This window comes from Cajanus cajan, chromosome 3, assembly GCF_000230855.2.
Source record: "Cajanus cajan strain Asha chromosome 3, NIPB_CcT2T_4, whole genome shotgun sequence".
Classification (NCBI taxonomy): domain Eukaryota; kingdom Viridiplantae; phylum Streptophyta; class Magnoliopsida; order Fabales; family Fabaceae; genus Cajanus; species Cajanus cajan.
Genome location: NC_138519.1, coordinates 8,088,551 through 8,105,859, shown reverse-complemented (window position 1 = coordinate 8,105,859; position 17,309 = coordinate 8,088,551). Strand labels below are relative to the sequence as shown.

At 33.9% G+C, this 17,309-nt stretch overlaps 1 protein-coding gene across 1 annotated transcript; it reads left to right on the top strand.

The window, feature by feature from the left end:
* Nucleotides 1-4,617: 4,617 nt before the first annotated feature.
* On the top strand, nt 4,618-16,388 carry LOC145955506 (uncharacterized). Its single transcript, XM_083070325.1, has 7 exons — nt 4,618-5,224; nt 14,194-14,400; nt 14,475-14,567; nt 14,647-14,748; nt 14,823-15,035; nt 15,188-15,310; nt 15,396-16,388. Exons 2-7 carry the CDS (start codon nt 14,329-14,331, stop codon nt 15,459-15,461), a joined length of 669 nt encoding a protein of 222 aa, XP_082926451.1. The 5' UTR covers nt 4,618-5,224; nt 14,194-14,328; the 3' UTR covers nt 15,462-16,388.
* The last annotated feature ends 921 nt before the right edge of the window (nt 16,389-17,309 follow it).

The following is a 17,309-nucleotide window of genomic DNA, read 5'->3' as shown; positions in this document are numbered from 1 at the left end:
CATCATTTTTTTTATCCACTCAGTTTCTTGCTGTCAAACAGTTTTAAAGACTAGGAACTAATAAGAAAGTTGTACTTATATATCCTTAAACCTAAAGCACAGATAATTATACTGTACAATGCTCAAACCAATCACCAAGTTTACCCTGCCTCTTTGATCCATGTACCGAGGGTAATAAATAGGCTCCTTGCTCCAAACAACCACAAGAATGAAATCTCATGTGCAGACAACACAATAATATGGAATTGATCTTCGTGGAAACATTGATGTACCATCCCTTGGTTAGTTAATTTACCATATAGATTTTTCTTTTTGGTAATGGAAAAAGCTTATCTTAAAACAAGTCACCAATTCATATAAATATAGAACTAACTACTAACATTCTTTAAAAATTTCCGGTGAAATTATGAATTATCAATCCATATTTCATCACATGACAAGTATTGGAGACATGACAAGTATACTACTTAGTACAAGTAATAATACGTAGTGTAACACCCTGAATTTTCTTGTTGATTATTATTTATTAATTAAACGGATTTTATAGAGGTTTGTATTAATTTAAAATTATTTATGAAATTTTTATAAATTATATTTTTTAGGCTGGAACGGGCTATTCCAAAAGTGGAACGGACCGTTCCAGATAATGAAAATAAGTTGTTTTTAAGGGACCAGAACGGGCCATTCCAAAAGTGGAACGGGCCGTTCCAAAGAAGAAAAAATACCTCTGTGGGTTTTTCCAGAACGGACCGTTCCCAAAGGGAAACGGGCCGTTCCGAAATTCTAAAATTGCCTAAAGACCTTAGTTGGGAACGGGACGTTCCAACTATGGTCAATCAGTGTTAACGTGAACTTCAGAACGTGCCGTTCTGCCTTTTGAAACGGACCGTTCTGCTTTTTGAAACGGGACGTTCCGATTTTGGAACGAGCCGTTCCAGTTGCTAAATTTGCCTTTGTTCGAAGGATCCGGAACGGGCCGTTCCGAATCCAATACGGGCCAACGGGCCGTTCCGGAGACCTCAGGATGCCTATAAATAGGGGCAAGGGGGGTGAAAATTTTATACTGAGTAAAAAGTGAAAATTCTAGAGAGAGAGAGAGAGAGAGAGAAAGAGAGAGAAAGAGAGGGAAAGAAGGAGGGAATCCAGAGGAGGAGACTCTGCCCAAGTTTCAACTCCACTTATCCAGGTAAGGGGGGAGTGAGAAACCTCGCTCAGGGGTGTGGGGATAATTGTTGGATAGTTTGTTTGTCGGATTGGCCCCCAATCCCTTGCCGTTGTGCTGTCTTATTTTCTGTTGCTCTACTTTATTCCTTGTTGGAAATAATAAATGATTATGTAATCACAATTCCTTGCCGTTGTTCTGTTGGATTTTCTATTTACTCTACTTTGCTCTTTGTTGAAGGTATCGTTGTTCTGTTTGATTTTCTATTTACTCTACTTTGCTCTTTGTTGAATGTGTCGTTGTTCTGTTTGATTTTCTATTTACTCTACTTTGTTCTTTGTTGAAAGTAATAAATGAGTATGAAATTAATGTTAATAATAAATGAGTTTTAATATGAATAAGAATGCTCTCTGAATCTCTGTGAATACCTATGCGGACCTTATGAGGAGTATTTATGACATGACCATGTGAAATATGGACAAATGACATGAGACCTAAGAATGGACTATTGAGACAAACTATGATTATGAGACTATGACAAATGAGGACATGATGTACTAAATGAAATTCTGTAATAAGTTAAATGTTGAGTTAATGAAATAATGAATGTGTGACATGCATCATATGCATATATTACTCCAGGTGTGCCGCTGACGCCGCATACCAGTGATGTAACTTGCTAACGAGGTGTACCTTAGGGTCACCAGTGATGTAACTTGTTAACGAGGTGTACCTTGGGGTCACCAGTGATGTAACTTGCTAACGAGGTGTACCTTAGGGTCACCAGCGATGTAACTTGCTAACAAGGTGTACCTTTGGGTCACCAGTGATGTAACCAGGTATACCTTAGGGTCACCAGTGATGTAACCAGGTGTACCTTTGGGTCACCAGTGATGATATGTGAAACTTCCTTATGGCGCCACATGCATGCATTTATAAGTCGAGTTCATGACATCATTGCATGATAAATGAGTATATATGTGATATTGATGATGTGTGTGTATTGTTTATATGTGACTTATATTTGTTGTGTGTGTGTGGGTGCTATCTAACCTTTATTTCTGCACCTGAAACTGAGTGAGATATTTCTCACTCCCTTGTTGATTTTGTATATGTTTAAATTATGTTGCAGGTGATCAGCATCATGAGGATGTTGGTAATGAGGCTTAAGGCTTCAGTTGGGCATGCTCTGATAGGATGTGACATCGGGCATAGCTAGGCTTATTTTGGATGTTATTATTTTAAAAGCTTTAATTTTCTCTTCTTTTGTAATTTTAAACGTTCTTGAGAAAAGACCAAAATGTACATCTTTGTCATATTTCTTTTATTACATGATTTGAAAATTATAAATTAGTTCCTAACTAGGAGGCACTGCCACCTTTGCTGGAATTAATCTATATTTTTCTTTATATGATTTTCTTGAATTTTTATACTTACAAGACGACTTTCTATGATTTATGAGTTACGAATGTGAATCTTCTACCTTATGAGATTTGAAACAATTGTTTTATACATGAAAGATGTTATTAAACTATGAAAGATTTTATTTACTCAAAAAGAAAAAGAAATTATTGTTTACATTTATTGTGTATTAACGTTGGGGTAGAGGGTGTCACACGTAGTAAGTAAAATATTATTTCTCTACAAGGATTATAGTTTAACAATCAACATTTTTCAGATGGTAATTCAGAATGAGACCGGAAAATGGAAATAATAATAAAATATTTAGCTATTTTAACGAACAATATTTATTAAAAATTATATGAGTCTTGTTTTATATTTAACTAGTCTCTCTTTTAAATTTATTCTTTTTAATAAATTTTAACTAACAAAAATAAATTTTAACTAACAATAATAAAAAAATATTGGAGTGTGTGTCGAATGTGTTAAAGAATATGTTAGCCACTTGGCAGAGATAATTATAACGGTTTAAATATGTTTAAACTACCTCCAATTAGGTGGATTTTTAAATTATTACCTATTATTTTTTTTTTTAATTTAGTATCTGACGTTAGTCCCCCTCTATTAAGTGATGACGTGGCTGGCAGACTATCACGTCATCACCCAACAATGTCTGTTATATCATCTAAATGTCCACCTCGCTCTCCATAGCATTGGTCACATCAGATTTCAATTTTTTTTTTTTTAAAATCCGTTTCACGCATTCGATGTTTGAACTTGACAAACTCAAAAATTAAATCTATTATATTCATCTTCAACTTGAACGTTTAATTTCGTAAGCTACAAAATTGTTCCTTTTTGTTCTTCAAAATCTTGAAGTTGTAATTTGTGAGACCCCCTTTTTCCTTTTTCCTTTTCTCTCCCGACACTTTTTTCTCACTCACACTCTCTTCTCACTCACTTTTGCTGATACACTCTCTTCTTCCCTCTCCAACTCTCACTTCTCCTCTTTTGCTTGGATTCTAGGTGCTGATTAGAGTTGTTTGAGTGTGTCGGACGGATTTCCTTTCTTCCTCGTTGAGTTTCTTCTCCTTCTCCATTGTCTTCTTCGTCCCGGAGCTCGGAATTCTTGTGTCAAGGTAAGGGAAGCTAGTTTTTGGTTGTGTTTTGCTGAGAGTGAGTTCATAAACTCATTTGTGGGCTGATGTTTAGATGATTTTCGGGCTGAGATTGCTGAAAATGAAGTTTTGGGGTTTTCGGGGTTTTGAAGAAATTTGGGGTTTTTCTTTGATTTGAAGTTGCATGATGAAAATGAGGTTTTTTCTTGATGCTTGATGAAAATGTGAACTTTTGGCTGGTTTGCATGTGCTGGATGAGTGGATTTTTGCAGGTTTTGGGAAAATTTTTGAACTTTGTGGGTTGTTGCTGAGCCTCGCGCTGAGCACCGTTCTTCGCGCCGAGCGCGAGACCACCTGGAGGCTCCTTTTAGGCAAGCCCACCGGGCGCTAAGATATGTGCGCCGGGCGAGCTTGAGAAGGTGAGCCTCTGGATGGCCCACGCCGGGCGTGACATGGATCGCGCCGAGCGCACTGGAAGTATGTGACATGTTTTGGGGTTTTGGTTCCACGCTGAGCGCGACCCTCTTCGCGCTGGGCGCGGGGACTCCTTGGGAGTCTCTACCATGGGAGCGCTGGGCGCAATTTAAATTGCGCTGGGCGCGAGACCTTGGGAGGTCTCTACCTTCCCCCCGCTGGGCGCGGGTTAGGGCACGCCGGGCGCGCGAGACTCCTTAGGGTCTCTGCCTGGACATGCGTTGGGCGCAATTTTGTATTGCGCCAGGCGCGTAAGAGCCTTGGGCTCTCTGGCTGGGTCACGTCGGGCGCGAGCACTCTTGTGTCGGGCACGCTGGCCCTTGATGTTCTCTAGTTGAGTCGTGCTGGGCGCGACCATGAGTGCACCGGGCGCGTATGATGATGTTGACTTATATGCTGATAGTTGTTGATGTATATGCTGAAATTGCTGCACTACAAAAAAATTAGGATTTAACGAGGGTTATTTAGCTGGGGTTATCATAACCTCTAGAAATGTATGAAATTATCAAGGGTTTTATTAACCTTAGTTAAGTTTCAGTGGTTTATACTAAAACCCCAAGTAAATAGATGGATTTATTATGAACCCCCGTAACATTTAGATATTTTTTATTTAATTTAATTTATTCATTAAAAATTATGATTCCCACCTTTTTGTTTTTAATTATTTTTCATTTCCCCCCTTTTTTTTTATCAATTCAATCATTTTTCCCAGCCCCTTCAAATCGCGCGTAACCCTATTTTTCCCTTTCTCCCTTTCGTTCTCTTCTCCACTTTCGTTCTCTTCTCCTTCCCTCTCCTCAGCTTCGGCACCGGCACCGCCGCCCGCCTCCTCCTCAATCTCCATCCCGTCGCCGTCCTCCACGTCTGGGAGCTCGACCCCGTCGTCCTCCAGGTCGCCCGCAAGTATTTCAACCGTCGCTGTCCATAAGGAGCGTCTCTTCATCTACGTCGAGAACGCGCTCGACGCCGCTGTTCGCCCAAGCCCATTGATCAGGCTGCACGACGCTCTACTGTTCAGGACAACTGCTTGCACAACCTTTTGCTGTTCCAAGAACGTTCTACTATTTGTGTAAGATCCTCTCATTTTTTTTATTCTTATAAGATTTTTATATATAGCAATTATCATCATGTATATTCCATCTTAGGGAAATTTTATTTGGTCGTGCAACTGAGAGATTTGTACGGAAGGGAAAATAGGGGGTTTTGTGGGGTTAGGTAATGATTTCCCTGTTCTTTGTTTGAACACTGAATTCTTGCTTTGTTATGGGATGATTAATAGTGTTGGCATTATGATGAGCATGGAGATCTCTATCGCAAGGTATTAGTAACTATCATTATGATGAGCATAGAAACTTAAAAGAGCTTTTTAGAGTGTCTTTATTAAAAATAAAGAGGTTTTTCCATTATAGAAACTATTAAAAATTCTTTTAAATTAGTATTCGAATAGACTGTTAGTGTGTTTAGTTCGACATGTTGAAACATTTGATTTATGTCAAACCAAAAGCTATTCTGTTACTTCAGTGTTTTTATTTGATTTGACCAGAAAAATTGAGTGTGCATAGGTTAAAAACACTAGTCCAAACACCTTATAAGCAGATATGATAAACTCTTAATTATGCTATGCAAACATTCCACCCCAAGAGATTGTTTCAAATAATTGCTGCATAATTTTAACCAAGCAATCATTTTACATCAATCTCTTCAATTCACTACATTAGCATGATCGTGTTTAAATGAAAAGAATGATTAGGAGATTAAATTTGGAAATTTCATTAATCTTGCTTGCATTTCTGTCACTTCAAGAGGGTCAACAAAGAAACGAAGCTCTTTCTTTTGTATTATACTCGTTGACTTTGCACGTGGATTATTGCCCTTCTAAAATAGGATATTGCAGTGCTGTTGGATTTGTAGACTGCTAAGCCATCCCACACAACAATCTAAAAAGTAATAAAACTATTTTATATGATGAATGTTCTTGTCCACATTACAATTCCGTGTTTAAAATATGAAAGATTTGATTCTGCAATTTGTACTGCTTTGTTATGGGATGATTAATAGTGTTATGTGATCAAAGTTCAATTTCCTCCACATCTTATGCTTTGATTTCCCATCATATATTATAATAATCAAGATAAAAATAACCATCACAGTTAAGCAATTCAAATGTGCATGTTGAAAGTGTCAATTGCTGAAAAAAGTTGGCTGGGATTTTTATGTTTTTCTATTGCAATGACTAGCTAGTAATTAATTTAGAATATTGGTGGCCTCTTGTTTGATGAAATAGTAAAATAGTCATGTACCAATTTACCATGTTAAACAGTTTTGTGGGGGGAATATCAACCACCACCCCATTTTGGATGGAGGGAAGAAAGACATGAAAAAAAAATTATGATAAATGATGAAATAAAAAAAATGAAAAAAGAATGTAGTAAAAGATGAATGAAAATATATACCCAATTGCTGTAGTGGAATCTTACGAAAGGTAAGTGATGATATTTAAACAGCTTTTTGAATTAAATATTCTATTCATATTTATTATTTCCATTTATTAAGTACTGTTATCATTCTTTCAATTTAACTAATAGTTTAATTTTAAATCTTAGATATGTAATTATGTTTAATGTTATGAAAGCTAAAATTTTATATTAGATAATAATTTCAATTCAAATACATAATTATATTTAATTAATAAAAATTGCATGTGATTTTTTTTATAATATATATGTATGATATTTACTCTAAAAACCTCTGAAAGGCAGGGCACAACAGCCAAACCTTGATGCGTACTACTAAAAATGTTAGTTACCAATTGGGAAAAATGATAATGAAAGCACTTTTCTACCGCCAACTAAAAAAACTTGTGATATAAACTTTAAAGATGTGGTGGTGTCTTGTCATCCTTTATTTTCATAGACTCTACTCTGTTTTGAATCCAACATTTTGTAAACAAGTTTCTATGATATCCAATATTTTATTATGCTTTTGCAGTAAAACAAAATCTATTTCAATTTGGGTTAATGCTTTTCATCTCGTAGCCACAAATTTAAAGATAACTGCCAATTGTAACTATGAAATAATTAGACAAGGATTTTAATCAAGTACTAAGAATTTAAATTATATAAATCCTTTGGCATATATCCTTCAAGTGAAAAAGATTTCGTAGGTAGTTATAAGATTCCCAATTAAACCTCTGACATAGAATTTCATACCCTGTGCCTGTTCCTGAGATATTTATTGAGGCAAGTTAGGTAATACTATTGTCACGGTTTCCACAATAGCCTCAAATTCCACAATAGTTTCCTCTGAGAAAGTTGGAGTTAACATCACAACTAATAGGATTAAAAAAATTAAAAGAAAAAGAGCATTCCTAACTCATTATAAGCTTAAATAATGATCTTTTCAAAATTAAATAGAAAGCTGAGTCACATTGCAAATTATTGTCAACCCAAAGATTAAATACAAGATAATGTCAGGATTGAATCAAGTTTTATTATTTTCCATCATAAACATTGTTACTCATCCCTATATTAAAATGCCAATACTGCAAAATTGAAATTGAAATTCATATCAAATGGCAAACATTTTCTTTTTTCTTTGCTGCAATATTTTACTGGTCATTTTCTTTTTTCTTTACACGTCTCTGAATCCTAACTAGCTTTTTATTGTTTTCACTGTGCCTTCTATTTTGCAGCTGGTGAAAGGACCCAATAGAAGGCTTTTGTCAATTGTGGGTATGATTTCTATTTGCTTTTCTCACTCAGTTTTCACATTTTTTTTTATTTCTAAAGTTTGGTTTGTGCTTCTACATATCAAAGTTATTGGGAAAATACATAAATTTTAAATGTCAAAATTGTATTTGTGTCAGGTTTTAACACATCTTTAAATCGCAAGGCAACAAGCTGTTTTTATAATTTATTTTGTTTTTATGTCCATTTTTTTAAACTTTCAATAATATTACGATAATTAAATTAATTTATACCTATAAGATAATTATAACTTTTTAAATAAAAATAAAAAATTATTAAATAAATATTATAAAAAGAATATAAAAGTTTTTTAATTTATAATAATTACACATTATTTATTGACAAGAGTAATTAAACAGAGATATAAAATATCTTTTCTCTTGTTAGTTGATAATAATATTTATGATAAAAATGTTACGGTAGTTTTAATTCTTACTAATAAAAAAAATTAGTAATGTTTATTACAGCAATTTTAATGAAACATAATTTTATTTTCTTTAAGCAATTTCTTTAATCTTGTGATCTCAATTAAAAAAGTGTCACTTAAAAAAAAAAGCATCATTGAAAGTGCAATCACAATTATTTTATTATTGCTCTAGTGAATTGTTATAGTGAATTGTCTATTTCTACTGGGAGATATACCATAAAGAAGAATTATTTTATACTATATTTGTAAATAAACATTTATTATATTTTTTGCGAGACTCGAAATTCCTTTTTTTCTCTTTTTCCTACTATTCACTATATTTGTTTAATTATTTTCTTTCCTTTCCGATCACACGCAGAATTAGTTTTAATTTTTTTTGTTATGATTAGATTTTGTTACATATATATTTATGTTGTTGTTGCTTGCAGGGGATTGTGTGCATACCTACTGCCAAGTCATATTGTTGTGTACCTACCTACTACCTAGTTAGGTTGTTGCGTGCTTACTAGGTACCCCAAGCAAAAATATATATTCTTATGCTTCTTAATTTGTTTAAATTATTTCTTTAGCCTTATGTTTTATTTAAATATAAATAAATATTTGATTCCTATTTGGGTATGTAATTAGGCACAAATGCAACTAATTTATTGATTTTTTTTGTCATTATATGTGTATTAATTAGGATCTTTTACGAAAGAAATTTTAATTGGTTACATTGTCTATGTCTTTAGAACCTAATAACACTTAGATTCATTAATCAATCCTAGTAATTCTAACTTAATAGGAAAAAAATTCAAAATCAATTATCTTAATTGAACTCGCCTTTTATAAGTAAAAGGTTTTCATTTTAGTTCTTTATAAAATAATTACTTGAATTATCATGTCATGAACAGACCTAGTCTTCATGGATAAGTGTTGGATTGACATGCCGCGAAATACACCTCAATATATGGAAGGGCTGCATAAATTCTTGGATTTTGCTTTTGCTAATAAGTGTGTTGAGGGTAAGATAATTTGCCCATGTCCAAAATGCAAGTTTAACAAATGGCAAACTCGGGAGGTAGTGCTTGAGCACTTAATTATTAAACCGTTTCCAAAAGGATATACGTTTTGGCTTTTACATGGAGAAACAAGTTGTGAACAAACTACTATTGAAACACCTCTAATGTCACAACAAAATGAAGATAAAAGTCCTACTAATGATCCCATATGTGACATGGTTAACGATGCATTTGGGAATTTTGTCTATAACAATGATGTTGAGGATTACGAGAATCTGATACCAGAATCAAGTCAAATAATGCCTGATGATATTGTAGAGTATTTTGAGTTGATGAAAGATGGGCAACAAAGTCTGTATGACGGATGTGATAAGTATTCTAAACTCTCATTCTTAATCAAGTTGTATCACATCAAATGTTTATGCAAAATAAGTGACAAAGCCATGTCAATGATACTAGAGTTGTTAGCAGATGTTTTTGTGCATGCTAAAATCCCACATACATTCTACGAAGCCAAAAAGATCATTAATAAGCTTGGCCTTAATTACTCCAAAATAGATGTTTGCCCATATGACTGCATGTTATACTTTGGAGAAGACAAAGATAGAGAAACTTGTAAAAAATGCAATACATCTAGATGGAAGCCAAAAAGTAAGAAGAGTATGATTGGTGGTACTAGTGCTAATAAGAAAAAAAAGGTTCCTGCAAAAGTTTTGAGGTATTTTCCTTTAAAGCCACGTTTACAAAGGATGTTTATGTCTTCTAAAATAGCCGAGCATATGCAATGGCATGCATTAGAAAAAACAAATGATGGCATGTTAAGACATCCAAGAGATTCTGAAGCATGGAAGAACTTTGACTTGAAGCATCCTCAATTTGCTTTAGACCCTCGAAATGTGAGACTTGGTTTAGCTACTGATGGGTTCAATCCATTTGCACATATGAACGTAAGTCATAGTATTTGGCCAGTTGTACTCATACCTTACAATCTTCCTCCTTGGATGTGTATGAAAGATAGTTCATTCATGCTTTCCATGATCATTCCTGGTAAGCGGGCACCAGGAAATGATATTGATGTGTATTTGCAGCCATTAGTAGAAGAGTTAAAAGAGTTATGGTATAATGGCCTTAGAACTTTTGATTCATATAACAATGAAGTGTTCAATATGCATGCAGCTCTGTTATGGACTATTAGTGATTTTCCTGGTCTTGGAACCTTATCTGGGTGGAACGTACATACTGGGTTGGCGTGTCCTAGGTGCAATTTTGACTTTACATCTAATCATCTTCGTAATAGTAAAAAATTTTGCTTCATGGGTCATCGTCGTTTTCTGAATCAAAGGCATAAATTTAGACTAGTTCGAAGTAGATTTAATGGAAATGTTGAAAATAGAAATCCACCTTTGGCAATTACAGGTATGGATGTCTTACAACAGGTTGAGAATCTTAATGTTGTATTTGGGAAACAACCAGAAGAAGAGGTGCGAGGAAAAAGAAAACAAGGAGAACGTCATACTAAGGTAACCACTATGCAATGGCGAAAGAAGAGCATATTTTTTGAGCTTCCTTATTGGGTAAACAATTTGTTGCACCACAATCTTGATGTCATGCATATTGAAAAAAATGTATGCGACAATGTTATATTTACATTATTGAATGACTCAACAAAATCAAAAGATAACTTAAGTGCACGAAAAGACTTACAAGAATGGGGTATTAGACCTGATCTTTGGCCTGAACAGAATGGTAAATATCTTCCTGCTATATATACATTGACAAAAGAAAATAAGGATATCTTTCTCAGAACTTTGAAGAACATTACTGTTCCTGATGGCTACTCAAGTAACATTAGTAGATGCATTGATCTTAATCAACGTAAACTTGGGGGATTGAAAAGTCATGACTCACATGTTTTGATGGAGCAACTTCTACCTCTTGCAATAAGAAAGGCACTCCCAAAGCAAGTGTGTTCTGTGCTGATTGATTTGTGTTCATTTTTTAGACAATTGTGTAATAAAGTATTACAAGTTGATGAACTTGACCAACTACAAAGTAGAGTTGTTATCACATTATGTCATATGGAAATGTTATTTCCACCTTCTTTCTTTACGGTCATGGTTCATTTGATTGTGCACTTAGTTGAAGATGCCAAGCTTGGAGGACCCGTCCAATATCGATGGATGTATCCTATTGAGAGGTACTTAGGAAAATTAAAGTCTTATGTGCGTAATAGGGCTCAACCAGAAGGCTCTATAGCTGAAGGGTACATGGCTGAAGAGGCTTTAACTTTTTGTTCCAGATATTTAGATGGAATTGAGACTATATTCAATCGATTAGGTCGTGTTAATGACGAACCTGATATTGTTTCACATAGTCAAAGCACTTTGTTTCCACCTATTGGTAAGCCAGTCGGAGGTTATACTTACTTCACTTTATCAACAAAGGAAAAGTTACAAGCACATCGTCATGTATTGACTAATTGTGCACAAGTTGACCCATTTATTCGGTAAATACTTTGACTATATAATTTACTATAATCGATCTTTACTTAAAATATTATTTATAATTTCATTATATACTTCTTATAGGGAATACAGAGATATTCTCCGTAGACAAATGAGAAGTCGTACACGATCATCCACTATGATAGACAAGAAAGTTCATAGAGAGTTTGCTGAATGGTTTTCACGTCGTGTATGTATATTTACACTAAACCACTTTTTTTTATATATAATTTTCATGACTATTGATTTTTTTTTTTTTAGATAAGAAATGACTCTAATGGATCCTATTCAGATGATTTAAAGTTTTTAGCTATGGGTCCAATTGATTGTGCAAAGCGTTATAGTGCATACAATGTAAATGGATTCAAGTTTCGTACATTGGAGAGAGATCAAGGCCTTAAAACACAAAATAGTGGAATATTTGGTACATTTGGCACAAGGAGTTATGCTAGTAGTAGTGACAATCAAATGCAATTTGGGGGTGTGCCTTATTATGGGAAATTATTGGACATAATTGAGATAAACTACCAAGGTCGATTTTCAGTTACCTTGTTCAAATGTATGTGGGCTAATACAACTACTTCTAGAGGGATTGTGAAAGATGACCTAGGATTTACATTAGTAAGTTTTGCACATTTGATACACACTGGTGATGATGAGGATGATGAGCCATACATTCAAGTTTCAGAAGCTCAAACTGTTTACTATGTAGAGGATGAGTTAGATAAAAATTGGAGCATACCTGTACATGTAAAGCCACGAGACTTATATGACATGGGTGGAGAAGATGGTGATACTTTTCATGAATGTTTTCCTTTTGAGCAACAAAATTTGGAAATATTATTTCCAGATGGGGAAGGGAATATTCCATTAACAAGGTCAAATTTTAATTGTTATTTTATATATTAATTGTATTTTCATATCATCCTTAGTGTGTGTTATATTTACTATTATCTATTAATTTGGTAATTTGACTTATACTAATGTTATTGATTTCAGGATACCTGAAGATGAAGGAAATTTCCAACAAGAAGACTAGCGAAGCACATACAAACAAAGGTGGCTCTTTTGGCCATGTTTCAGCCACTCCCCACAATAGAAGTACTCAACTGTCATCTTCACATCATTCATCTCATCCTAGTATGTATTAAAAATACAATGTTTCTTTACTAATATTTAAAATTACACTTGAAGACAACACCTTTTCTAATGAATATGATATGTTTCATGTTAGGAACCTTGAAGATGAAATTTACAGTCTCAACAAAGTCTAACTCATCACCTCAACAACCTTGTACTCAGGCACCACCTCCACCCCCCCTAGCATGTCAACCTAGTAAGATGTTTCCACTTTCATGTCAATTTATACTTATTTTACTTGCATTAATTATTTTGACTTGCTTCGCTTATATTGATCTATTTGATTTCCAGCACCTCAAGTGCATACTTATCCTTCACAACCAAATAGTCAACCTCTACCCCGACCTACACTTCAATCTAATACAATATCTCCTCCAACTCAACCTAGTAAGATGTCTCAACTTTCATTTCAATTTGGAACTCATACATTAATTGCATTAGTTGTATGGACTATATTTCTTATTTCATTTGTATTATTCTAATTGTTTTTTAGGATCTTTGAAGAAGGGGACATTTCCCACTAGCAACAGTAACTCTACACCTCAACTAAATATTCAACCTCCACTTGCATCTCATTTTGATTCTCAACCTGCACATGATTTTCTATATGAATCTACACCTGTAGCTACATCTGAGTTACAATCTGATAGTGACGAGGAAGGAAATGAAGAAATTGGCATGCAAGAAAAGCAATCAAAGGTTGCATCACATAGGAGATCATGGCTTGTTGATGTGATAGGTAAGCTTTAATTAATATTATTTAAATTACATATATTAGAAAATTTGTTCCTTATGTAAGAGATCAAGTCTTGTTGACTTCATAGGTTAGATTTAATTTACTAGTATATAATTAAATTAAATTCTTGTTTCTCATGTTTATGTGATATTTTAACAGATGATCAAGGAAATAAAAGTACAAAACATTTGACAGTCAATGATGTTTGGTTTTTACCTCCTACTGAAAAGATTGTTGTGCATTGGAATAGTGAGGACCAACCGATTGACAATGCTGGAGCATTATTGAATAGGTTCTTAGGTCGAGTTGCGAGAAATGTCAATGCATTTCCTATTTGCTATCAAAGTTGGAGAAAGATTCCAAAAGATTATAAAGAAAATGTTCTTAAGAACACCATTGAAGTAAGTTATGTATGCATTTCACTTATTTGTAATTTCAATTATACTCAAACTATGGTTAAGTTTAATTATTTAATAATTTGAAGGCTAAGTTTGAAGTTCACTCTCAAGCTCATGTACAATATGTCTTCAAATCACTTAACACAAAATGGAGTGACCATAGGCAACAATTATGGAACCAAAGGAATGATGGAACACGTACTAGAGATGAATTGATTGCAATGGTTCCAACAGGAATAAATACAGATCATTGGGCTTCTTATGTTGACTATCGTCTAACTTCAAAAATGAAGGTACTATAAACAATTTTTTTTTTATCCTTACTATTTATGCACATGGACTTGTTAATTTTTTTTATCATGAATAGGAAATTTCCCAAAAAAATAAGGATAATAGAAAGAGGCAAGCATTTCCTCACACTGGTGGATCCAAGAGCATTGCAAGAAAGAGACATGAGATGGTAACTTAAAACTTTTAATAATAAAATTATACTTTTTCTTCTAGTGTATATAAAAATATAATTTTGTTACATTTTATAGGAACAAGAGTGTGGTCGTAAAGTTAGTAGAGGAGAAGTATGGATAACAACACATAAACATGCTAATGGAGAATTTGTAAATGATGAAGCAAGAGAAATTAGTGTAAGTGTATTTTGGGTAAATATTATAATGCTCAAACAAGTATATGTCAACTTATATGGTTACTTATATTATAGGAAAAAATTAAAGCATATGAATCAGATGCACCATCATTTTCACAAGACATATCAACTCAAGATTCTCTAGCACATGCTCTAGGAAGTCAAGAACATTGTGGACGTGTTCGAGGGATGGGATTGGGACCTTGCCCATCTCGCTTGTTTGGATACACTAGGCATTCTCATAGTGGGATGGCTTCATCTTCTTCTTATAGACAATTGCAAAATGAGGTTAGTATCTGTTTCTTTTTCTTTCATTGCTATTAATTTTTTGGGACTGAATTAATTCCTTATGAATGGGACATAATTGGTGGTGTTATTCCTAATGCATTGTAAATTTTTTTTATTTGGTTTGACTAAGTCAATTAATTTTTTTAAAACAGGTCACTGCCTTGAAATCACAATTGGATGAACAAAATAAAAAATTTGAGACAATGTTTAACTTTTTTGCGCAAAATTATCAAGGTCAATTGCCCCCCAATATGGCAATGTTTCATCCTTCACCGGTAATTTTTAAAAGTGAAATAACTTTTTTAATATATTTCATATAATTTTCTAAGTTTTAAATTATGATTTACATTTATATTTCAGGTTTCTGATCAAGGAAGCGTACCAACTAATGAAACAAATTCTCAACATGGAGATGAACATATTTGATAGTTGATGATGAGCATACTAATTTGCAGATGATTTTCTTTTATTTTTGGAAATTTGATAGAACATATTGTACTAGTTTGTTTTGAGGAACATATTGTAAGTTTTTATATTTACTATTTTGTAGGATTAATCACACAATACAAGTTTCATACATTGTGCTTGTTTTGTATGTACTTTGTGTTTTGTAGTGAACTAATATAAATTTGTGTTACTTTTATATTTTATATTTTGCATCTTTATTACTTGATTTATTTTATATAATTATATAAAAAAAGGTTATTATGTAATACTTATCTTGTATAATATTATATGTGCAAGTATAAGAAAATATTCTTTTAAAAATATGTATTATCGAAAAGTATAAGCTAGGAAAAATTTAAATTGTATTAATAGGGGTTGTATAACTCCCAACACATTCCTGGGGTTATAACCCCTGCTAACTTACAGGGGTTACACATGTTATTTAATGAGGGTTATAAACACACATTACTTAACAGAGGTTCGTAATCCTGGTTAATTACTAAGGGTTAAAAATCGCAATTATATAGTTGGAGTTACAAACCCTTGTTACTTCTTGGGGTTTCGAAACCGCAACTACATAGTCAGGGCTACAAACCTTTGTTAATTACTGGGGTTAAAAACCTCAACTAATTAGTTGGGGTTTAAAACCGCCAGGAAATTTGCAATTTCCAGGGGTTTCTAAAAACCGCCGTTAAGATGTTCCTAGGGGTTAAAAACCTCAACTAATTAGTTGGGGTTTAAAACCGCCAAGAAATTTGCAATTTCCAGGGGTTTCTAAAAACCGTCGTTAAGACGTTCCCTACGGATGATTTACCGGGGGTTTGTGCAACCCCTGGAAATGTGTTTAGCGGGGGTTATAACCCCGGTTAAATTCAAAATTAACCCCCATTAAATCCTATTTTTTTTGTAGTGCTGGGAGATGTTGTTTTCATGCTGAACTAAGCTGTAATTGATGAATATGCTGTGCTGACTAGATGATAATGCTTATTAATGATGTTAAGCTGTAATAGATGTATATTGCCGTGTTGAGCTGAGCTGTTATTGATGATTCTAATGCTGAGTTATAATATTGTTGTACTATAGAATGTTGAGCTGAGTTGTGAGTAGTAAGTTGTGTTGAATACTACTTAGTTGTGCTGTATGCTGATTTACTGTGCTGTGTGGTGAGCTATGTTAGCTGGGTTGTGAGCTGTTTGGTTGTGTTGTATATTGCTGAGCTGTATGTTGGTTATAGCCACTATGGTGGTGCTGTTATTGCTGCTAAGTCGGTGCTGTTATTGCCGCTAAGTCAGTGTTGTTATTGCCTCTAAGCGGTGCTGTTATAGCCACTAGAGTGGTGCTCTAATTGCTGCTATGCAGTGCTGATATTATCACTTTGCGGTGCTGATATTTGCTGAATGCTGTGGTGTAGTATAAGCTGGTTGATAATGTGTTAGAAAGGAAAATGTGTTAGAAAAAAGGATATGAATAGAAATAGAGAGAATTTTGGACTACATAACAAAGGTTTTGTAAATGCTAGTGAATTTTATAATTCACAAAGAGTAGAAGAAGATATTGAGCATGGGTATGTTAGTGACTCTGAAAATTGATGACTCTGAGGAGGATGGCCTACGTAGAAAATATGAGAGGTTTAATGTGGATTTGTTGAACAAAGACTTCAAATGAAAGTTAGGATTGGAATTTGATTCTATTAATGAGTTTAAAGAAGCAATTGTAGAGTACAATGTGTTGAATGAAAAGGAGATAAGGCTTGACTTAAACAACAAGAGGAGGGTCAAGGCAAAGTGTAGACATTGTGTTGAGTACTTTGTCTATGTAAGCAAGGTG